We start from the raw sequence: 25453 nt of genomic DNA, 5'->3' as shown, positions 1-25453 counted from the left end.
TTTGGTCGCTGTTTTATACTATAATGCCCACCAATATGGAAAAATTTAGTTATGCTAATATTACACGAAATGTGGCCTAATGCTAACTTGACCAATAAGAAAATGTTTCGGACTTTCAAGCCGCTTTGATCTTCGGCGAATAAGACTGGGTTCCCATACTTAGATCCATCCATCTGGATCGACCTAACTCCCTGGGGGTTCACGCTAAATTGCTATCAGCTCAAGAGGCTTGAATGTCTGTCACGCCTACCGAATCAGCTAGGGGTAAAGATAATTACCCCCTAACAGTTTCACAAGGCGTGACAGACGTTTAAGCCGGTTAGTTTGATAGCAATTTAGTGAGACTCTCCAGGGAGATAGATCGATCCAAATATATGTGGGAATGGTCCCTAAAAGGCTGTTTTGATCCAAACTTTAATGGAATAAACTAAAAGCTGCAATCTTTGGCCAATGGGACACCATCAAATGATCACCGGGAGGCCCTCTCTAAAAACCTACTTGTTTGCCAAATTACTGTCAACCTATGTAAACAAAATTATACTCATCTTCTTTGAAACATCAAAAAAAATTATTAGTTCCGCCAAACTGGTGACTGTGTTGATTCTTATCACGATGATTTAAAAGCATTTGTATCATACTTGAAGCTTGATAAACTTCTCTCATCTATGCTATGCTTTGCGTCATGGCTAATACTACGTAACGTATGTTCCCCATGATATAATTCTCAGAAAGTTTTTGCTTGCCCAAGTACTTGGTGCAATTAGAAATACGGGGTTTCCTGTTGCTAACTGAAAAATGTATTGTGATCCCATGATAGTGTGATACAATATTTAGACCACGAATGGCAAATATTTAATTGTATGCTTATTTTATTGCCATTGGGTGTATCCCCCCTCTTTTTTTAATATTCAGTGACAAGCAAACTAAAGTCACTAAAAAAAAACTAACTGCTCTATTCAGATTATCATATTTTTTGTCACAATGCGATATTTAAAACTGCTACGGAGATTCCGATGTTCTGTCTTAAAATTGTTAAGGTCTGCACAAGGAAAAGAACGACACGAATCCATGTTGTAACACGAACAGAATACATTTTACTAAACAATATTAATTATACATGGTACAGTAAAGGTCTATTAATGAAGAGCTTCAATCCAACCTTCCCCTTTTTTCAGTATTGCTTTTCAGAGTTTTTTTATGTTTAACTTCATCTATTAAAATGGATGTCAGAACAATTATAAACTGATTGGATAACATGAAATTACTTGAAAGCATTTGGACACACACATGGACTCTTTATAATGTATCTTAAAAGATTACCAGGCTTAAAACAACAGCAGTAAAATTTGAACTTCTAAGGTGTGAAACATATGTAAAGGTACTTACACATTCTAAATTCTAATTTGTGAATTTTGCCATTAGTGCCTCAAGAGAAAGACTGTAAGATCCATTGATTAAATTAACTATATAAAGATATGGAAGTATTTGGCCCAGCTTTTAAGAACTGAGAGAAGGCAAAAGCATGTTCTCCAAGTAGTCGCCCGCCCGGTGAAACAGAAATTCAACCTGTTATTCGATGAGCAGCTGAATTTTTAGCTCAAATTTGAATTTTGCTGCAAAAAATATTGAAAGCCATTAGACTTACTTTCTGCGCCAGACACTTGAAGGGCATTGGTGGTGATTACACAGACCACAAACAACAGCATCTTGAACACTTTCATGTTGCCTTTGGTCTTTTCGTCCATGTTCTGCTCCTCCGCTGACCACGCAACCCTTTAAATATCGTCATCGGATATTTTTAAAAAAATAAACTGAGGCTAATCTTAATAACCTTGAATTATTTATTTTATTTTCACAGTCCCCTCAAGATGTTTACAAAATGCTAAAAGTAACATTTTTTTGGATACGGATTCGTAAAATGAATTTGGGGTCGATACAGGGATTCGTTATAGTAGGCCTACTTTGTGAAAGAATGACGCACATGTTTAAGAGGTATTATTCAGGGGCGGATCCAGGATTACTTGAAGGGGGAGGGGGGTCCGCGAAAGCGAAGCCGATCCCACCCCCACCTCCTTGGCGTGGGGTTCGTGGACCTCTGAAGGGCCTCTACAAAATTGGTATTTTAGAGGGCGAGCGGAGCCATTTGGTACGGTTTAGAACTATGATACACCTCGTCAAATTTCTAATATCAAGAGGGGGCCATTGGTGTGATTTTTTTCAGAAATCAAAGGGGGGGTCAGGACTCCCCTGACCCCCTAAATCTGCCCCTGATTATTGACTTATATAAAAATCAAATATCACTATGTCGAGATGTTTTTATTCATAACTTTGCAGTTGTTATTCCAAAGTAATGGGCCTTGGTTCTCAATTATTGATCCTTCGATCATTTTTGTTATAATTTGGATCACGGTGGAACTGGAGAACAAAATTAAGACTTAAACGTGGTGCATTATAACCCGCTAATGCACACAAAAACTACTCACCGAAGCACCGAGCCGTAAATACACTTGAAAAACAGGTTAATTGGGGACTGAGCGTTTATCACAATATATATGAAAGAAAAAAAACAAACTTTATTACATTACAAGAGATTTTTTGCCGTTTTTATTATAACAACTTTCTCAATAACAGAGGATATTTCAATTCATCTTTTCCCGATTTTACTACATTGGAGGTGCCGATAAAGACCAGGAAGGCTGGGTTGAAGATCAAGAAGCTGAAACGCACGATGCGGCCGCTTCAGGGGCGGACCTTGGTCTGGGTGTTTGTAAGGCGTCGCTCACCCTCTGCTCAAAATTCCAAAGAGGGTCTTGTATATATTTGCTCTAATTCCAAAGAGGGTCTTGTATATATATTTGTACATGTACATGTACTCCCATTTTTACATGCACCGGCATCAGCCTGGAACCCCAAGGACGGGAAGAAGGTCCCGCTCAATGCAAAATGTCAAACTTCCCAAATAGTTTTAGGTTATTTCGATTCATTTTCGTAAGTGGATCTTATTTGTGTGTGTTTATTTTTTATTTCATTTTACCTTGTGTTGAACCCCCCTCCCAATTTGAAAAAAGAATTTAAAACTTATATCTTCAAAATGTTTTATAATTAATTTGACTGGCTGTTGTCTTTTATATTGTACTATTTATTTTAATATCTTAAAATCTTATATAAATTTATTTACATTTTATTTAACATCTTAATATCTTAATATTTTTATTACCTATTCATTTATTGACTTTATTCATCGTATTCTGTTCATTTTACCCATGTAGAGTCTACTGAACAATTATATGGATTTTATTTGTTTGCATGTCTTTTTTTGTTTGTGTGTTGTTTGTTTTAGGTATGAAACTTTCGTCATTCTCTGCTGTTCTTATAATGGGCCAAAAAGTGTAGCATGTCAAATTCGTCCTTAAAATGTTATAATTGAATACAAATTACTCTTAGCTCTACGTATAGAAAAAATATTTTCCTAAAAACTTCAGCAACTTTCCTTTATCAACAAGGTATACTTTCCTCAAAATCGCTCATAATAAATGATTTGTTAAACCGTTTTCGATGTCTAAACGTAACGTTTAAATTTGAGAATCGTTCAACTTAGAACTCCAAAATTCTGGAAACTGTCTTGGATATGGTATACAATAGTGTATTTGAGAAAATGTGTCGACCCCCCCCCTCCAGAAAAAAAAAACAAAAAAAAAGTTAATTATTATTGTGTAAATTGCTTACACATGCACTAAGCGTGTGCCATTTAACTGCAGAAAAATGTTGTGAAAGAATACGAGACAATTACGAGATAAACACAATTAAAATCAGGTAGATAAATTGGCAAATTAATTACAAAACGTACGAGTAAGTAAACATTTTCAGAGTGTTTGACCAATACCTTTCTCTATAAAATCGTTACTCGAAAGACTTATCAAAATAATTTATCCTTGGCCTTGACAATCTTTTAAAGTCACTGACCTTAGTCAAATCGATTTGTCAATTATTAGAAAAAACTTTTCATACTGGACCTAACAATGGAAACACATAGTAAAACATTTATTTCATTTAGCCTTTGGATGCCGCTATAGGAAGGACATTCGATTTATATGAAATTCAATTAATTGGTGACCTGCTTATCTGAATTTCATCAATATGTTGTAAAGTAAATGACTTACACTTTCACTAATTGCAGATAATTAGTACCACCAGCGTGTACGTTTTAGTCCCGACCCGACGCGGCATAAAGGTCACCGTTACCGCTTCTCTCCCTAGACCGCAAGAACCTGTGTCTCCATCTCTTGAATTTAGGTCACATATAATCTCAGCTTGAACCCCGTTTTTTTTTCTCAGTCTTTTTTCTAAGTCTGAAAGTCATATGTGGAAATTCCAAATATGCCCTTGGATTTTACCTTTGACCTTTATTTCAAGGCCAAACAGGCCAAAATTTACTAAAAATGGGAATTTTATGCAAAAAAAAAAAAGGTCTGTACTAATTTTCAGTACCTACACAGACCTCACCTATAATATTATGGACAGGTGCTACCATTAGAGTCATCTTTCATCTTCCTGAGTTTGGGGTCAAAGGTGCATTTTCACGGGAGAAACGGCCATTAGATGCCAAAACTGAAATCCTCTCTAATTCTGGAACTGTAAAGGCTAGATACCTCATGTTTTGTGCATTTTATAGAGGTTGTCAAGCGCACCACTGGAGGTGGTGTCCATTTTTTTGTTTTCCATACGGTTTACGAGTTGCCCTATATCAAAAAGCACAATATTCAGTAATAAAAAATATCATGTGAAATATAATAATTTGCCATGAATTTCGAATTGGCTCCTAAATTTCGAACAATATTAAAATCGTCTATATGGAGTTTTTTATGGACCATGAGTTTCCACCAGAACTTGAATAGGAAGCCATATACTGGCAATCTTACTGTGACCTTGAACTTGACCCTTGGCCTACTCTTCACCATGAACTGAACTTTGCAATTTTTCTGTTTCTTATATCTTCAAAACTTGCAGAGATACGCCCATACCCGGTAGTTTCTATTGAACTTGAATAGGAAGTCCTATATTGGCAATATGTGACCTTGTACTTAACCCTTGACCTACTTTTCACCATGAACTGAACTTTGCAACTTTTCTGTTCCTTACAGTATATCTGCAAAACTGGAAGAGATATACCCACACCCGGTAGTTTCTATTGAACCTGAATAGGAAGTCCTATACCAGCTGGCAATGTGTGATCTTGAACTTAACCCTTGACCTACATGTACTTTTCACCATGAACTGAACTTTGCAACTTTTTCATCCCTTTTATCTTTAAAACTGACAGAGATACATGTATGCCCGAAGTTATATACTACCTGGAGGTGGTATCATCTCTCTGATCCTCTAGTAATTAAAAGGGAATCAAACGAGTAAAAGGATAGGAAGTAATTGAGTGTAAGTTAAATTTCTTTAAGAGCCAACGAGTGTAGAAATTGTTTTCGTGGTAGGTAAAGATGGAATATGTCAAAGTCACATATAGTTCTATTAAATTGGTTAATTTCTCAATATATTTGCAAGTTTCTGACATGTGTTTGACACGTGCAAACTGAGGATGGATATGGTCCAAGCATGAGTAATTCAAACAATATTTTAAATATTTTTAATTGAAAACAAGTCTCTTATAAATTACAGGTGTTTCACATGTGTGCCACGTTAACATACATGTATAAACACACCATTTACATTTTGCAATTAGTGTTTCACAGGTGTGACGCAGATATGGAATAGATTTCTGCACAGAGATCACAGTGGCGGATTGAGGGGGGAGTAGGGGGGTGCTACCCCCCCCCCCCCCCTTCGATTTCCGAAAAAAATATTACAGCAGTGGGTCCCTCTTGAAATTATAATTTTGACTAGCTGTATCATAGTTCTGAACCGCACCAAATGGCACAATTCGCTCTCTAAAATACCACGCCAAGGGAGGGGGGGGTCGGCTTTGTATCTGCGCCCCCCTTCAAATAATCCCAGATCCGCCCCTGATGTATTGTAGCATTTTTTAGCATGGCATTGACGATATTTTGCTGAATTGGTGCACTCTAGGCAAAATGAACATGGGCACATTTAACTGACGTGAAGGATTCTTTTTCTTATTTCTTTTCAATATAATGTATATATATTTTATAATTTTAAAGCTTAATTGTGATTTGTTGATTATAACAAAGGATACTGACACGAATTGCTGAGTAACTACAAGGAATTTTTACTGGAAAAAAAGTACCCCCACTCTTATAGTTCCGCCAAGCCAATGAAAACGCTAAGCCATTTTGCATAATATTTTAAAGTTTTTTTATTTCAAGAAAAATAAACTGCCATTGATGTATTCTCATATGTTCAAACATCTGCTTGTTAAAGATTTATAAAATATTTTAATCACAGTAAGTTTTGAATATTCAGATATGTAAAACAAAAATATTGATATCTGCATTAAGACTACCTCAAGTTTGATTTGCTAATTAAACTATCTAATGAACTACTTGACTGATGTTTGATCTTGTTATGTTTTAACAAAAAACAATGGGAGATGTCATAGCTGTCTCACCCCACACTACCGTAGGGAAAATTCAAAATAGTATCACTCTGAATTTTAAACGTCACAAAAATACTCCAAATTGCCAAGCATTTCATGATGTGATACCCTAGCTGCCATTGCTTTTGCTTCGTTTTTACCATAAGGTTATTTCAGGCCTACAGGCCAAGAGTACATCAATTGAGTTCTATTTATAATAATACTGAGCTGACTACACAGGAGTATATATCATAAACGACACAAATCACTTATCTAAAAAAATCATCTCTTAATTTCTCAGCATGATATATGAAGGGCCCAAGTCTTTTTATAAAGTCAACATTATGTGATGACAGAGCAGTCGCTAGTGACAATGTTGTAATCTAGGGAATATAGCGCGTTCCCTCAGACCGTTATATAAATTACATGACATTAACACGTGTTCCTCATTTTCAATAATAGTAATGCCATCAGAAAGGCATGCATGCACATACTCTATTTTCCCCATCTACACTGGCATACCGACCCTTCTCAACCTGTAAATTGTGGTTTGATATTCTGAACTTGCAGTAGGCTCTTCTATGCTCTGCTATGGACACAAAAGATAAGTATTCCTCAAATACCAAATCTAGTTTAAATGAGCTGTAGGTCCTTATAGCTTGCCTAATTCGCGTACTGAGGAATACTAATTCTGCCTGCTTATATCCATTAATCGTTGTCTAACTGTTCTATAAAAAGTTCCACATCCTTGGTTTTCCCACACTACTCCAAATCCATATGAATATAAAAGATGCTTGATGCCACTTGCCCATGTTTGTCTCCCACTACTATCTAAGTCAAACAGTAACTTGTAGCATGATTTCAGTAGCCTACCATCGTCCATACACAAAAGCTTGAACCAATACTTAAAGGACAATGTTCATGTAAAAATCCATTTCTCTAATTTTGAAGATACAGCACTCAATCTATACACTAGAGGTATGTTTTAATCGATCCCCGCCATTTAAAAATTATAAAAACAATCTATTAGTAGAAAAAAAAGCGTTTTAGTAAACCTCACCTCAATATGCAAAAATGAAGCAACAGATCTGGGTCACGTGGTACTGTGACGACAATCACGATAATTTTCGTTATGCCTCGGTGTGTTGCCGTGGGATTCACCAAAATTGCAGCTCTCGTTGACAATCTTTCTTTGTCTGTGACGGTCTTCCGTGACTTACTTACTAACTTCGGTGACAATAGTTGCGATGCTCTAGATCATGGTCACCTCAGGTGGTTTAGATCATATCAAGAGCTGGTAGTCTTTCAGATTAACTGTCATCAGTTGGCAAACTTACTGATTGCTGATGCATTTTAAATGCATTGTAGTTGACCAAAAGCTCGTTTACAACAAACCTGTTAATTATGCACCGCTGCAATTCCCAAGCCAGGTAATAACAGGTATGAAACTCGTCTTGGTGGGCTTTCATATTTTTCAATATATCTCATTTATTTCATGGGGTTATTTTATTGGTATTTGTAAATGACGTTAAATATCAATACTTAAACAATTAAGTTCAAACACGGTCGCGAACATTAATACAAGAAATTGCTCTCAGGGTATCTTGAAGCTTCCGTGGAAGAAAACGTGTTGAGGAAAAACAGGAAAAAGAGCGTTATATTAAAGAAAAAATGGGAACTGCTATAATAAAATGGTTCGTTATCCTAATTCGTTTATGCTTTGAGGATTTGTTTCTGAAGATTATTTCATCTGAAATATTAAATAATTTAAAAGATTGATTATTTTAAAACTTGAAACGCAAATTCTGCGTCAGTACGCAATTTTTTTTTTTTTTTTGCAAATTTGTAAGCTTATAACACCGTGCTATAAAGATCTACTCAAGAAAAAAATTTGCTTGGGTAAAATTGAGTACGGAATGAACTGGAGACACTTGGCCTGTCATTAAGTTTACACGAAAATATGTCGGGTAACTTTATACTGTCTTTGAAAGGGTAAAGATTGAAAGATAATTTTAGACAAACTTTGACGGGGGAAATACCTACAAAGAGTAATGGGCTATTTCGCCAACATCTTGTTGAAAATTTTACACTGCAATTCTATTCAAATAAGCTAAGGAACTAATTGCCAAATTAATACTCTCATCACATAACAGGGGGGTAACCAGACCTGCAAAAATTGTACGCACATATTTAAAAAGATTACAAGCACATACAGCAAAATGTAGACTTACGCAAAACATGAAGGACAGCGTAATCACAGCAAATGTACCTCATATAGTAGCTTAATTTCCATTAATAATAAAATCATCATTTAAGTCAAAAATATTCTTGCGATTTAATAACTATTTTAATTTACCCAGAACGGTATATTTATTTTAAAGGCGGTTAACTGAAATATAGTTTTATGATTTGTTTGTGAAAATTGCCCATGTCACCCTGTTAGTTTGGAGGTCTAAGCTGGATCAAGTCCGTGTTAAAATTCCTATGAAGTTGTGCAGGAAAAATTCTTCCTTTCTTTCTCTAGCTCCTCGATAAACCTGGTGTTCAGATTTTATCTAGTACCCCCAGGTCTACGGGAGCTGCGCTTTGTAACTAACGCACAGGTAGATTTTTACCTGAGATAACTGGAGTAAAGCTTAGATAGAGAGTGCGTTCGATACAAGCAAGACAAATTGAATGCCATTTAACCCTCTAATTAAGAGGTAAAGGAAGTTCCAGTTAGATGGATGATTAAGATAGGACTTGTAAAGGTAACGGGCATTGTTTACCTCAGTTTAATAAAAGTATGCAAGACGGAGTGTCAGCGGTTTAATAAAATAAATTGAATTTCACAAATAACATGGACCTCATATGCAATAATCAACATTTCCCTTAACTCATTCAAATGCAGTGTTTTATACAACTTGGGATAACCATAATGAAATGCTTGTTAAAGAAATGACTAGACGGGAAATGGTTTTACACAGCTTTACGAGGATTTAGACCCCTCGGGTAAGAGATTTGAATGAGTATAAACTTTTATCAGAAGCCAGAGAAGTCATCTTACAGGTAGACAATGCAGCTCAGTTTGACAGCTAAGCACGCTCTGTTCTCCAGTGGCTCGATTGTCGTCATTGGACCACGTGACCACGTAGCTCATTAACTCCCAGGCCGAGCAAATAGGACGTTTTTTAAAGCCAAAAATTTACAAAATGAGCTTTTAATTTGTGTATTTGGATAAAGATATCGTTAGTTGGGCATGTTTTCTGAAGAATATGTTCCGTTCAGGCCATTCTGACGGCATGAAGCAAACCCTTTAATACATTTGACATGATAATCTATGTATAGAGGGTAACGACCACATTCCCCAATACAGAATGTGAGAAAAAAAAAAACAATCCTCTTGAGACATTGATTATTGAAAAAAAAAAAAAGCATTTTAGCAATTGCAACATGACTCTTCCCTTCATCTTTATGCAAAAGTCACATACATATATGTTCAACAAATTAATGCAACAAATGTAAGTCATAATTGACAAACAATCACAAAAAACATTGCACATACTATTTACCTTAACTTTATTAAAATAGATGATAGTAAGATTACAATCCAGATGAGCAAACTAAGATCAATAAAAATCGTTAAACATGTTCTTTTTATGCACATTTTAACAGGTAGACTTGGATTAGGATAATTAGTTTGAAACTACATGTAATTTTCCTGGATTAGAAAAGCAAGTTTTCTGTATTTTAGAGCATTATATTTGCACTGAAATGAACGTCAATCACAACTTGAATTCCGCAGATATATAAATGTCACGGAAGCAAACTCAACTTATAATTATAATAATAGTGATTATAATTATGGTAAAACATGTTTAAAGGCTTAAAGGGCGGTTTTTCTTCTTTGGTAAAATAAAACAAGTTTTGCTACTAATTTGTTAAAAATGCTGGGTTTTGATTCTTTTACAAAAGGCTTTAAAATTTGGATGTAAAAATCAGCAAATTGCTTTGGACAGAGCGTTTTGATTAGACAACATAATATTGACAATAACCATAAATGAGAAATACCAAAATTATGTTCAAGCCTACGGTAATGACTCGATCTTTTCAATGGGGAAAAATTATCAAACTTTCAGATACACTGTTTTAAAATCATAAAAATATTTAACATTTGTGGTGCTTTTAATGCATAAAATAGAGTTATAAGGCAGTCTGGTTTTTAGTTTTGTTGGAACCACTCAATTCGAATGCTCTTATTGTAAGAAATTATGTAAGTATCTGTAAAATTCCCAATTTTCCACCATTGAAAAGATCGAATCATTACCGTAACTTTGGCACTAGCAATTTGCCACTTCGCCTTGAAAATGGCTGCTTTCATAATCAGTCATGCAGAAAGCAGTGTAACTATTAACAAGGTCACATATTCAATGGATCGAAATATTACATTTTATGGTATTATTTGTGAAAACTTGCCAAAATCAGAAATGGAAGTATATCACTAAACTTTAATACTGTTCTTCAGTTTTCAATTGTGACTTTTTTTTTGCAGTACTATAACTATGACATACAGGGTATAATTTTATCAAAAACCACTCACTAAATTTCAACAGCCAAAATTTTAAAAGAGCCATTCCACAGAATTTTCCCCATCTTGACTATTTTGCATGTAAAACTTTACTGCCACTACTAATTTTAGCGATGTAGTTTAAAATTCTGTATAGTAGTTAAAGCATAAGGCAATTTTCACTGTCATGAGGTACTGTGCCACCCAAACCCAATAAAGAGGTGCATTTCACATGCTGAAGTGTCAAAAAATAAAACTAAACGAATTCAAAGTTGTATTCAATTTTTAAAAACATATATGTGTATAGAACAAAAATCCACAATTGTCTCAATTTATGTTCCAAAAAGGTACAGTGACGTATGTTCCGGGTCATTTAATTCCAATTTTTATACTGCATTAATTCCGATACATTTTGTAGTCAAGGTAAATTAGACATGACGTAAGGATGATTTTATAAATATTTAAACTGTAACTCAAGGGGCTTTGCTTCATGGCTACGGTAAAGTCTTGAAAATTTCGTCGCTTAAAAATTAATTAATATTTTTAATTGTGTAAATCCGACTAATTTTTCAAAATTACCTCTCCCCGACTCCTGGGTATGACGAAATTTTCAAAAATCCGGCCTTTGTGCTTTTATCCTTAGCGGCTGTTATCTTTGACCCTCCTATATTGTGGGATATTTATTACTACTTCCTAAGTCATTTTCTGGTGGTAAATAATAATCTTTTTATTTGTGCATCTCTTTTAAGTTATATTTAACTTACTGTACCCGAAAATATGTTGAGAATTATCTTCTCGGTAAGAAACATACCTCCTGATAGAGGAGAAGGATCAAGATAAGCCTAATTGCAACCTTGCATCATAACCTGGATGCGACATATTAAAAAAATTACGCACTTGGCAACGTTTGCTGCATGCAGGGCTTTTCCCAGGATTAAGTGTCAGGCCTTCTAAAATTAATATCTGTAACTTCCTAAAAATTTACAGGGAGTTAAAATAATTGCTCCCGCTGACGATCATCTGCAATTTTACGTTCCTTGAACTAATATGAAAACTGCATTTTATTATTGCTTACATGACGAACGATCTCCCGATGATGATATGAAAATTGCCTTTTCGTCTCACTCGGATCGCGAACGATCTCCCTCTGACGATCTTACGCGAACAAAGTCCTGACGATATTACGCAAACGATTCTTAGCCGAAGATATGCCGTGAGCGGGGAAGGGGGGGGGAGGGTTAAAGATAAAATGAAAAATATATATTATTTATAAAATTCAAAGGGGGAGGGGGGTTAAAATAACGATCTCCTGCTGACGATCTTCCACGAACGAAGTTCCCTTGAACTAATATGAAAAGTGCATTTTATTCTCGCTTACATCGCGAACGATATCCCGATGACGATATGAAAATTGCCTTTTCGTCTCGCTCGGATCGCGAACGAACTCCCTCTGACGATCTTACATCGCGAACAAAGTCCTGAGGATATGCGAACGATTCTCCGATGAAGATATGCCGTGAACGGGGGAAGGGGGGGTTAAAGATAAAATGAAAAATATATGTTGTTTATAAAATTCAAAGGGGGAGGGGGGTTAAAATAATGATCTCCCGCTGACGATCGTTGGCAAACAAAGTTCCTTGAACTAATATGAAAACTGCATTTTATTATTGCTTACATCACGAACGATCTCCCGATGATGATATGAAAATTGCCTTTTCGTTTAGCTAGGATCGCGAACGATCTCCCTCTGATATGATCTTACGCGAACAAAGTCCTGATAATCTTACGCTAACTATTCTTCGCCGAAGAAATGCCGTGAGCGGGGGAAGGGGGGGTTAAAGATAAAATGAAAAATATATGTTGTGTATAAAATTCAAAGGGGGAGGGGGGTTAAAATAATGATCTCCCGCTGACGATCGTTGGCAAACAAAGTTCCTTGAACTAATATGAAAAGTGCATTTTATTCTCGCTTACATCGCGAACGATCTCCCGATGACGATATGAAAATTGCCTTTTCGTCTCGCTCGGATCGCGAACGAACTCCCTCTGACGATCTTACATCGCGAACAAAGTCCTGAGGATATGCGAACGATTCTCCGATGAAGATATGCCGTGAGCGGGGGAAGGGGGGGTTAAAGATAAAATGAAAAATATATGTTGTTTATAAAATTCAAAGGGGGAGGGGGGTTAAAATAATGATCTCCCGCTGACGATCGTTGGCAAACAAAGTTCCTTGAACTAATATGAAAACTGCATTTTATTATTGCTTAAATCACGAACGATCTCCCGATGATGATATGAAAATTGCCTTTTCGTCTAGCTAGGATCGCGAACGATCTCCCTCTGATATGATCTTACGCGAACAAAGTCCTGATAATCTTACGCTAACTATATTCTTCGCCGAAGAAATGCCGTGAGCGGGGGAAGGGGGGGTTAAAGATAAAATGAAAAATATATGTTGTGTATAAAATTCAAAGGGGGAGGGGGGGTTAAAATAATGATTTCCCGCTGACGATCGTTGGCAAACAAAGTTCCTTGAACTAATATGAAAACTGCATTTTATTATTGCTTACATCGCGAACGATCTCCCGCTGAAGATATGAAGATTGCCTTTTCGTCTCTCTCGAATCGCAAACGATCTCCCGCTGATGATCTTACGCGAACGGAGTCCGCTACAAAAATGAAAATTATCTTCTCGTCTCGTTTGGATCGCGAACGATCTGTTGACGATATTACGCGAACGATTCTCCGCTGAAGATATGAAAATTGCCATCTCGTCCCATTCGCATTGCGAACGATCTCCATGTACGAGCCAGGTAATCGTAAAATGGTCCTAAATTGAACATGGCCATGAATAGAAGTGACGGGTACATTTCCCTTCGAGATAATATCTTGATTTTTTCATTGTGTCTTCCTCATTTAGGACAGCCGCCGATAACAATAACGGCGTTACAAATGACAGAGCCGCGGCCTGTGACTTCTATTTGCCGCCTTGAGCCAGGTAATAGTAATAAAACTAAAGACAAAAGGCCGACGTTCCCGCAATTGAGAACGGGAATTCACATCTAAACCATCTGTATTGTGAATGACCGCTCGCAGGGGCGCACTATTGTTCCTATCTCCCATTGAGAGTGTTATCGGCAATGATATCCTGTTCGTATCATTGTCTTGAATCAACTGACGCATTACCTTTATGTTTGAGCTGGACAACGCGGCCATATTTGGCGACGAACTTTTCAAAAATTATCGAGTACCTCATTTTCAAGGTCGACGAAGTTTTCAAAGGGAAAAAAATTACGTCTGCGGAAAATCGTCGACCGACGAAATTTTCAAGAACGACGAAATTAGACTTTACCGTAATACTAATAAGTAACATATGTTCCCTAGAAAAATTATCAAAATGTTTCATTTTGTACAAGGACAAGAGAAAACAATGTTTTCTTTCGCTGACCAAAAAATATATTGTGATTCCATATTAGTTTGACATTTCTGATATAATATTTGGAGCACGAGGAGAAAAATAATTTATTTGATGCTTATCTTACTGTTGGTAGGGTGTATTTTCCTCTTTTTTTTAAACATTCAGTGACAAGCAAACCACACACAGATCTTGAGTAGTTATAATGCCTGGTCTACTTATAATGTGACTAATGATTATAAAACAGCTGTACCATGGAATTGTATTGTTGGTCTTTTTGTGAAATTTGATGTTTTATTAAAATAAATAATACCAGGAGCACATCATTCCACAGTCATTTATCTCCCCCAAAGTATTGATTCAGAAGGGGTGACACTTCTATTGTCCAGTCTGTGTACAGCTGCTCAAAGACAATAAATTGCTCTATACAGAAGATTATTATAATTTTTTGCAACTTTATTAATATTAATACAATCAGGTCAGTAAATATAAAGATCTTCATTTGAATGAAATACACAATGTATTTAATTGATCAATCAGTTTTGTTTATAACAAACAATACAGGGGCAGGTTGAGCCATATTCAGGGTATTCTGGAAGATGGTCAGATTTTCAAATTTTACCTGTACATACTGGGTGCAGTAGAGGGGGATCTTTCATTTTTTTCTTTTGGAAGACGGTTTAAAATGGAGGATGGATAAACAAAGATAATTAGGAAGACTGTCAGAAAATATCTCTGGATCTGCCCCTGCAGTATGATAAATAAATTCCAGATATTTTTAAAGAGTGTCATTTTGTGATACAGGTACATAAGACCTGGAAATCCAAGTCAGATATTGCATTTTCCACAGCTTATGCACAATTTAAAATTATTTTTCTATTTTTCTATCTGCAAACAAGTTAATTGCTATACGTATGCCAGATAATTCATAGCCAGAGCTCATTTTCAGTGATTAGAGAAGAAATGACATGCAACTCAAGAGGGCATTCAGAAAAGTGGACTAGCTAACAGATCAGCAGAGCAAATATGGTGACCCACTAAAATGCTAACAGCTCAATTTTTGATTAGCCACTGACTAGATTACCCAAGCATTCAAGTGGATCAGCCATATTTGCTCCCAGATCTGTTAGTTCGCTGTCATGAATGCACTCTAAGTCTCACACACAACAATATAACTTGCATTTCACATCAGCATCTGGTTGCCAAAAAGGAACACTCTATCACATTTTGCGAGCAAGAACAATTCCCATTCAAGCATACTGTCACACCATACCATACTGATCAGCACAAAACATTCATTGGATAACAATGCTGATATCTTTATGCAGTCTAACTTTGCATGATACCCTAATTCGGAGACAAATCAACCATTTTACAGCTATCATACATCATAACCAATTGCAACTGTCTTCAAACTCACCCACATCACACGGTCTCTGAGTCTGGGATTCTGTTCTTTTTCTCACATTCAATGCACTTTCCTACACCCTCACCCTGTGACAATTAAAAAATCCACCATTCACAGGCCCGCAATTTCAAAAGGGGGGTTCTTTTTCTGAAAAAATGGACCTTTTCTATAAAAACTTCATGTACCAAGCTCAAATTTTACCCAGAGTGGACCTTTTCCCAGCAAAAGGGGCGGTTATTTCGAACCCCCCGAACCCCCCTGGCTACGGGCCTGATTCAAGACAAATTGAAGAGGAAAGGATGATGTGTGGGATTTTGAAAGAAAAGAAACATTTGCAATACATGCAATCCACCATTTTTTTGACATCTGTTCACAATATGCTATACTTATGATAAAATGTATTACCATTTATACATCCATGGTAATGCATTCTTAGATGTTTTAAGAAACCCATAATTAACTAGGTTTATGCTACCAAAAACATGTTTTTTAATTCAAAAATTGTTAAATAAAGAAAAAACAATCCCACAAACCATCCCTTTGTGTGTAAAACAAAAATATAGCACTTTCACCTTTCCTATTGCACATCTTTGAATTGCCTCATTGAATCATGTAACACACCTTGAAGTAAAGACACTCAAATCTAAATTACAATTACGTATGGCTTACCTTTTAGTTCTGGGTATCTGACTCTTTTAGTCTTTGGATGTTTGTTTTGACTGTGACATTTATAAGTCTCAGTAGATATGATCAATGATAAATGAAATTATTGTAGGTCTGCAATTTTCCATTTAAGCTTTGCTTATGATGTTAAAATAGGTGTTCTATAGTGATTAACTCATTTAGGTAAAAAAAAAATCAACTAGACAGCAAGTCTGGCAAATATACAGACACTTAACAAAAAAAAAGGTAATTTCCATCAACATAAACAAGCACATTCCAGTAACAGTAACTTTAAAAAAATTGTAAAAAAGTAAAACAGAATTCAGTTTGCACTTATGGGGCAAACATAGCCAAAATAAACACAAAAAGGAAAAAAGTCTACTTTTATAAAATAATATTAAAAAACATATTAGAAAGGAACCTGCCTTTTTTACCAAACAAAGTCAAATGATATGGTTTGGCAGCCAAAGGGTAAAATACAGATGAGTCGGATGCATTGGCACAGACAAAGACAGTGATCAGAATAAATACAGATGCATGCAGTGTCTGTATATAAATATCTATCAAAATAAACATGTATGTCAACAAGTCGGTTTTTAACAATAGTTAATGTATGTTGCTTACCATGAGGGCGAGTCTGCTTTTATCAAACATTAAACTATATCATTACATACTGCAATAATATTTATTTCAAAAATGTAGTATTGTCTTAATATTTAGTGTTTTTCAAATTTATGGAAAAATTAATTTTAATAAGGTAGTTATTGTAATTTAATAGAAGAAAAAATTTGGTTTGATAAGCAGAAAATACTGCTAGGCATACCATACCCTGGACATACATACCTATACAAGACTGGACTGTTGGAGTCCAGTGCCCAGATGGAAGGCATTTATAAGTATGACTGGAAATTGTACCACCGGATAGAAAATGGCCACTACTGCAAATGAATGCAACCACAGTTCCTGCCAGTCGTTGGGTGGTGTTTACAGTTGCTGTTGATCCTACTGGCAACATTGGGCAAAAAGTGTCTGAAGCACAAGGTGATATATTATTATATATTTTGATATCAGTTGTATTTAACCATGACTAAGCTATCATTGTCTAACCTCTTAACTGCCAAACAATGTTTTTGCTTTACTTAAATTTAACAGGGAGGTTATAATGTTTGGCAAAACTTGGTCAAGTGCTATAATCTACATGATAGCAATATCACTAATGAAAGTTTTGGCACTGTTTTTTATCACTAATGAAAGTTTTGGCACCGTTTTGAAGTATTTGACATTAGTTAACATATATATAGTGCAGGTCAGGTTAACGAAGCAGAATAATGTAACTTGCACATATTTTCTCTGTCTCTGAAATGAATTTCGATTTGAGAGAGAAAATTTCACCCATTTGTTCTCTGTACCATAAATTTAACATGTATGCAAAGAATGGTGACAGATGTAGTGTTGGTATGTGAGTGATAAAATGAACAAAGGTTGTGATAATTAGACTTAAAATAATTACTCTATGTTTTTAATGGGCAATAATTACAAAATTATATTTCTATACAGCATTTGTGGTGCTTTCAATGCATAGAATAGAACTACAGAGTAGCATCCTTTTTAATTCTGTTATAACCACTCTATCATAAGTACACTTTAATTTTAAGAAATTATGACATAAAAATAAAGTATCTATAAAATTCACAATTTTACCCCATTGAGAAGATTGAGCAATAAGTAATTAATGTACCTGTTCTGTACACTGCTGTCTTGCCAGTTCCCCCACACCACTGTGTTGTGTCACCACCAGAGCATGGTAAGTTGCAGGTTGCTGTATCCACAATTTTACTGGTGCTGTATGTCTGTCCACACTGACAGGTACTTCCCTCACTTAATCCTTTAAGGACAGAGATTCTTTGCATGAATATTTATTTATTTATATTAAATTTTTAGTTCATTTATTTATTTGTTTTGGTACTAACCCTTTTCATTAATTATTATTTTCATCATCAAATGAATGGATATTGTCAATCAAATCTTTAAAGTTTATTTTTATTTTACACTTGTAGAATACACATATTCTCAATACGCCTGACATGATATCTGTTACATAAGGTGATATGAGTCAATTAAGTATTAGTTAAAGTCAATTTAAATTAATATTGCAAATTTTCATACATACCAGCTAATGCATAGCCATTTTGTTTGCATTCTGAGATACATCTTTGTGCATAGTTATTTTCTGCCTGCTGTATACCAGCCAAACTCTGTGTGGCTCCTGTTCCATGTAGTCCACCATTGCTCAACACACATCCCACAAAGGTAGGGGCATCTGATTGAAAGGTGCAATTTTAAATGTTAAAAATATTTTTAAAAAACAAGTTATGAAAGATTGGCAATTTGATTACCTTGCAAATGAACCACAATATAAATTATAAATTCACTGTAAAGAACATGTCTGTTATTTAACATTAATATTTTGGCAATCAAAAAGCGACCAAGTCATTCAGAAGATCAGTAAAGTTTTGAGAAAAACCTGTGCAATTTTCCAATTCGGTGGTGTTCCACTGGGCCTCCAGAGAACAAGTGACCTCCTGTACCAAGCCATCAGAACCTTCTATCTGGTAGCCAGGATTGCAGTGGTAGCTGATTCTGGATGTGACAACTGTGCCTTCATCAAGCACAACTAACGCATTCGTCACTGAGGGCCTGCTGCCACAATGTTTAGCTGTGAAAAAGCAGTTTCATTTTAAATACATTAATATTTATTTATTATTCATCTTGCCAGCCTATTCTTATCAATTTAGCCAAAAGCAATTTTCTTCTGAAATTATCTTCCTGTGTACACAGCGAGTTATTTGGCCCCTATTTTCAGGACAAAAGGGGAGATTCTAGATCAGCGGGATACCATTAGCTTTGTAAGAGTCCTGTGGAAGGGATATACATGTATAGCTGGTCAACCAGGGGCAATGGAAGTAAAACACACATATATAGCCCTTGTATCCTTCAAATGGCAAAAGTGCACTTACGCTCACAGTGTACCAAAATGTTGCTCCATGTCCCATCAGCCTGACAGGTGCTCTGTGTGAATACAGCTCCATTTGGAAGCTGATATCCATTATAACAAGTGTAGTTCACACGACTCCCATATCTGATGCCTCCTTGCACACTTGTGCTGTTTACAACTGATGGCTGAGTGGTTGTGCAATTCACAACTAAAATTGAATTAAACATTCATTTAATATCCCTCTGGTTTATTTTCATGGTATTTACTTGTTATCTTTCCTAGGAGAAATTCACCCAATTATTTAAAAATATCAAAGTGGTTATAACCATCATAAGAAAAATAGTCTACTCCAAAAAAGCCTTTTTTCTTCTTCTCGTGTGGCACGTAGATCTTAAACAGTCAAAATGCATGTTATCATAAAATACATATATAAATTAAACTTTACATTACTATCCAATTAGCAGGTGTCTCAAACACCTCTGCTCACCTCCCATGCTGGTGGTTTCTCTTGAAAAATGAACTTACCTTGGCAATCTGGGGGTGTCTGTGTCCACTGTATCTGTTCACATTGTATTGCTGTTATGTTCACTGCATCAGATGGAAATGCATATCCTGTATCACACTGGTACCCAACCACAGAACTATGGGTTCTGGAAGTGCTGTTTGAACTGGCGTGAGATACTTGTGGAATGGGAGGGCATTGAGAATCTGCAATACAGGTTTTAAATGGTCTAAGGTACAAATGAAGAGAATACAAAGTTAACATATTTTAAGGTTATCCTGTGTGTAGAACGTTCCTTGGATTTTTTGTTTGTCACCGCTTTTGAAACCTGTCATACAATCCCTACTAAAATGACACATTCCAATCATTTTAATTTGTTTGTTTCCAAAGGGTCCTTACTCCATTTCTGAATCAACAGAAAACCTGCTGCTTTTTGATGAGAATACCTACCCCATACTCTATACACTGATAGCATTCCCTCATCACCACAATATTGATTGGTGTTACCACTGCATTTTTGCTTACAGTAGCTGGATTCCTTGAGTTTACCAATTCTGCCAAGGCTGTTGCTACAGGAACAATTCCCTAGAAAATGTCACATTGTCAAATAGAAATCATTTCGAACATTACCTGCAAAAAGATCTTCAGCTTATTTTGGATTCCAACAGATTTTTAATAATTAAAATCATCTTTTTAATGCATCAAAAATATCTGATAAATTGAAATGTCATTAAGAAATTTTCAATATTGTCCACCAAAGAAACTCACCAACACTTATTCCAGCATAGATCATATCGAGGTTCTTGCAGTTATTGATGCATTCATCTGCTGTTGTGACAGTACCAGCAGAGATGGGCATTTCTGACAAAGCACCACTAGACTCTATGTAGCATCCAACGTAATCATCATTATCTAAATTAAAATAATAAAAATTATAATTTATATCTCCTATCAGAATTATGATTCAATAAGGATGTGATTATATCTGACTGCATTATATATGAATTGATAAACATGCAAGTATGGTGCAAATTTAGTTCTGTTTTTGTTGATACAATGTACATACTGATTACTTACAATTATCAATAAAAAGATTAGAATTATGTAAAGGTTTAAGCAAAAATATGACTTGGCACTTGCAATATTACTAGTGCTTCTGTACAAAAAGAGGTATCTGTATGTAAAAAGCACAAATTAACAACCCACCATCCATTGATTGAACGGAGCATCCAAGTACTTCTAAGCGCAATTCAGGTCTCCCATTCCAGGCCAGAAGATGTATACTTATGGCATCTGCTATGAATGGTGGTTGCATATACTGTGTAACCAGCCCATTCCAATCAGTGTTTCCGGACAGCTGAAATATTATATTCCAATTCTCACAAGGTGAGGTACATGTATATGCATAACAATTGTTTTTAATGTTCAACAGTAATTAAGGTACCCGAGTATACATCAGGTACACTTATACAATATAATTTCTTGTAACTTCTTTTTAAAAACAACACAGACTTAAAATGTGACATAATACTTAATTTTCATGAGAACAGGTGTTGTTAAAAAGTACAAATGTCATTGTATCTCCATACCTCCAGAGTTCCATTGGAAGAATAGTTGTGCCACCCCTTTCCATCATTGTAGGTAACTCGGTATTGCGTTATCCAGTTTGTTGTAGTGGACTGTGTGGTATACCCCCCTAAGAGAAAATTAACATTTTTTTAGCTTTCTATGCATCTGCTCTCCTCCCCACTATCCCTTCCTCCCTCTCTCCCTCATTCTTTTTCTCTCCTTCCTCTCTCTCTCTCTCTCTCTCTCTCTCTCTCTCTCCCCTTCCAAATTGTCTCCCCAACAGCACAAAAGTTAATCATTTTTATAGTTATTACCTGTTATAAAAAAATTACTGTTACCCTACCTTGCGTGATAATCCCAGTTACAATACGCCTGGTATTAAAGGTGAGCTTGACCCAGGGGGCACTATCAGAAGTATTTGGAGCCCATGCACCTTCATCATAAAGACTGGAAAAGTATTTCGGAAACCATTAATAAAAACCTGATTTCTACACACCTGGTATGCTGCATAAAAAACCCATACAATTTCTTTTAAATAAGGAAATTGATTAAGATCTACATGAAAGAAAAAAATTAATTTCTAGTGATATGATATGATTCAGGCATGCAGCAAGAAAGGGTGGGGTGGGGATCCCTCTGCTCCATCTGCAGATGTATCACCCCATTTCCATTTTAGATCGATCTATCCCTGTGGGGAGTCTCACTAGATAACTATTAAAAGCTGTAAGGGGGTAATTAACTATGGTGCCCGCTCGGCTGACTGCAATTTAGCGTAAACCCCCAGGGAGTTAGGTCTATCTAAATCTTAATCTTTAGATCGATCTAAATCTCTGGGAAAGCACCCTATGTTTGCATTTACTCCTCTGCTCCATCTGCAGATGTATGTTTGCATTTACTAAGTATACTATACATATACCCCGGTATATGTATATATATGATATGTAAACAAATCTTACTGAATGTTTTGTTTTTGAAAGTTGGCTTCTGCTGCTTCTGATGACACTTCTACTTGACTGGATGATACCAGAGCCTCACTGCAGGGTTCTAATTCAAGTAAAGGTAAATAAGGAAAATCAAGGTCTGTCTTCGACCCCATTCACATAGACACCATACATGTATCAGTCTATATAGACCAATACAAACCTGCGGAGAGTCTCCCTGAGTGCAATCAGCTTAAATGAATGACAGACCTCCTCTTCTTTCCAACAAACTCCTATAAGCACTTGCACCTTTTCTGTATTCTTTGCAATGCAGGAGGAATTGTGCATTCAGTTAAGGTGATTGGACTTGGCGAGAGTTCTCACAGAGTTAGATTTATCTTACCTAGATAGACCAACGGTGTCTAAGGGAAAGGGGCCTTACACATTATACTGATGATAAATTTAAACCAATAAATAATTTTCTAAAATGACAGATACTCTAATCTAAACATACATCATTTAACAAGTTGCATTAACTTTATATTCAGTTGACAGCAATAACAAAGTTTCAGAATATATTTCAAGCATGTTTTTCTTATGTTTCAGACATACCCATGAAGCATTCCACCCTCCAAGAAACCTCTTTCCCATCAGGGCGTATCCAGTATTTACCAGGAAGAACCACACCTTGACTTTTTAGAGATTCACAAGATAACGCTTGGAAGTGATACATTGCTAGGGAAATGAAAAAAATTTTCGTAACACCAATGCAATAACATTGCTACCTTGGCAAATTCAAAGAAAGATCTTATGAATGTTAATTAGCCGTTTACCTGTTCCTATAAACTTACCTGAGCATGATAAATGATTAAAAAATGAGTTTTTTTATTCAGAGAAATTTAGACATATTTCATTTTGTTTTACTGTATAAAAAAAGGAAAATTATTCATTCTCTAACTTAAGGTATCCACCATCAATACTTACGGCCTATAAACAAAAGGGCATGATTGGCACCACCACAGTTTTCCAGGGAATTCCCAGTGCACGTCTGCTCACACATCATTTCATCAGCTTTTGCTAAATCATTATAGCTCGTTCTACAAAAGCAGTGAGTGAGGGACACAGCAACTATAGGGTAATCAAGTCCCCGGCAGTACTCTATACACTGTAATGCTGACATGTGTTTATCACTGGTTACTTCTGCTTTAGAGGTTGTTGGTTTCTGGTAGCATCCCAGGTATCCTTGAAAATAAAGTAGAAAAATGGATTAATATCTGAAACCTCTACTTACAATAGCCTCATTTTGAAGAGGAGCATGTCACAAAGTTAAATCTTAACAAAAGGATTAATTTTTGTTGTACAAGTTTTTTTCTTTTGTAATTTTGACATTAACTTTCAAAAGCATGTACGTGCATGCATGCATTGCATGTGTTTAAAATAAATCTTTTTAAAATTATATTTGTTTAAATCTGTTATTTTAATTTAATCTAAACAATATAGACTGATTGCTTATTTTCTCCATAAGAACTTACCATAATTCTTTTGACAGATAAAAGAGGAGGCTGAGTCATTAAAATCCTGGAGTAAATATCCACTACCCTGTGACATAACCATGAATTGGCTCCAAACATCAGATGGTTCATTGGTATCCATGATACCTGTAACATCTGCGAAGGAGCCATCAACACTGCGATAAACATTTAAAGAATATGGATCGTGTAAGCCAACCAGCCATTTTGAAATTGATGAGTACTCTGGTAAAGTGGAGAGGATGTTCCCAAGGTGACTTTTCATGCCAGCGTCTGCAGGCACAGCTATGTAGCCACCATCTTCCAAACATTTCCTTCTGGCTTCAGATGGAGAAACTTCTGTTGAATTGATGATAAAGCAGTTGCCCCAGTACCCATAACCCCAAGGACTGGTGCACTGTGTTTTATCTGCCAGGTCTGGAGAGAACAAACATGTCATTACAATAAGCAGTTGCCTTCTTACGAGGCAAAGCATAGATACAAATATTTCCATAATACTATAGAAAACTACCATGAAGAAAAGACTATTTACAATATCGTCATCACAGTTTTTGTCATTTCATAAACCTTTTTTGAATAGTTTCTGCTGATTCTGAGGTTCTGATAAAGAAAAAAGGGTGACATTTAAATTTAAGTTTCTAAAATGATTGACATACATGCACATGTTGGTGGATATCCATCCCAAGTAAAGTCTGCCTGACATGTGAGTCTTAGAGATCCATTGACAACCTCATAGCCTGGGAAACAACCATATGTGACATCTCCTCCTATCTGGTAACCCCCCACTGTTTTTGTGGCATTCACCCCCTCACCAGGGTCACTACATCCTAGAGTATATCATCAAAGTATTCCATATACATAATGTCTCTCAGGGAGGTTACAAAATATTGTAAATCACTATATCTTAAACATTTAACTGCATGAAATACATTGTACTTAGAACTTGTTAGAAAATAATTGTTCAACTGAATGGGGATAATTATTCCTAAACAAAATTTAAGTTTCAACCATAAAAATTAGATATTTCCCCTACGGTCACACTCCAATGGTGCCCCTCCTGTCCACTGTCCAGTCACTCCACAGGTAAAGCTTATATTTCCTGCACTCTGTGAGTAACCAGCATCACAAGTGTACTGAACCTCCTCTGAGTTCCTATAGTGGGTTTTCACTGGGCTGTAAGAGGCCATGGTACCATTGGGTGGAGGTGTGCATCCTGAAATAGCATAAATTGCCATAAAAATATGTTCTCATTTTAAAAGAATATATATTAGGTCAAAGATTTCAAAGATACTAAACATCCTCATCCTTTAACTAATATATGTATATCTGTTTTAAGTTCTGTTAATATGCAGAAACTGTGTG

At 35.8% G+C, this 25453-nt stretch overlaps 1 protein-coding gene across 1 annotated transcript; it reads right to left on the bottom strand.

Annotated features, from left to right (window-relative positions):
- Nucleotides 1-13715: 13715 nt before the first annotated feature.
- LOC106163001 (sushi, von Willebrand factor type A, EGF and pentraxin domain-containing protein 1-like) lies at nt 13716-25285 on the bottom strand. The gene is made up of 17 exons (XM_087005603.1): nt 25125-25285; nt 24748-24918; nt 24095-24508; nt 23547-23804; nt 23175-23297; nt 22599-22686; nt 21986-22089; nt 21663-21769; nt 21280-21430; nt 20842-20985; nt 20524-20658; nt 20097-20279; nt 19594-19779; nt 19101-19292; nt 18747-18896; nt 18315-18461; nt 13716-17605 (listed from the first exon to the last, which is right to left on the bottom strand). Exons 1-17 carry the CDS (start codon nt 25276-25278, stop codon nt 17286-17288), a joined length of 3027 nt encoding a protein of 1008 aa, XP_086861729.1. The 5' UTR covers nt 25279-25285; the 3' UTR covers nt 13716-17285.
- Nucleotides 25286-25453: the final 168 nt, after the last annotated feature.

Source organism: Lingula anatina, chromosome 2 (assembly GCF_051362555.1).
Source record: "Lingula anatina isolate TDL-2025a chromosome 2, LinAna3.0, whole genome shotgun sequence".
Lineage (NCBI taxonomy): Eukaryota > Metazoa > Brachiopoda > Lingulata > Lingulida > Lingulidae > Lingula > Lingula anatina.
The sequence above is the reverse complement of the archived record's forward strand: the minus strand, read 5'-3'. Positions and strand labels throughout refer to the sequence as shown.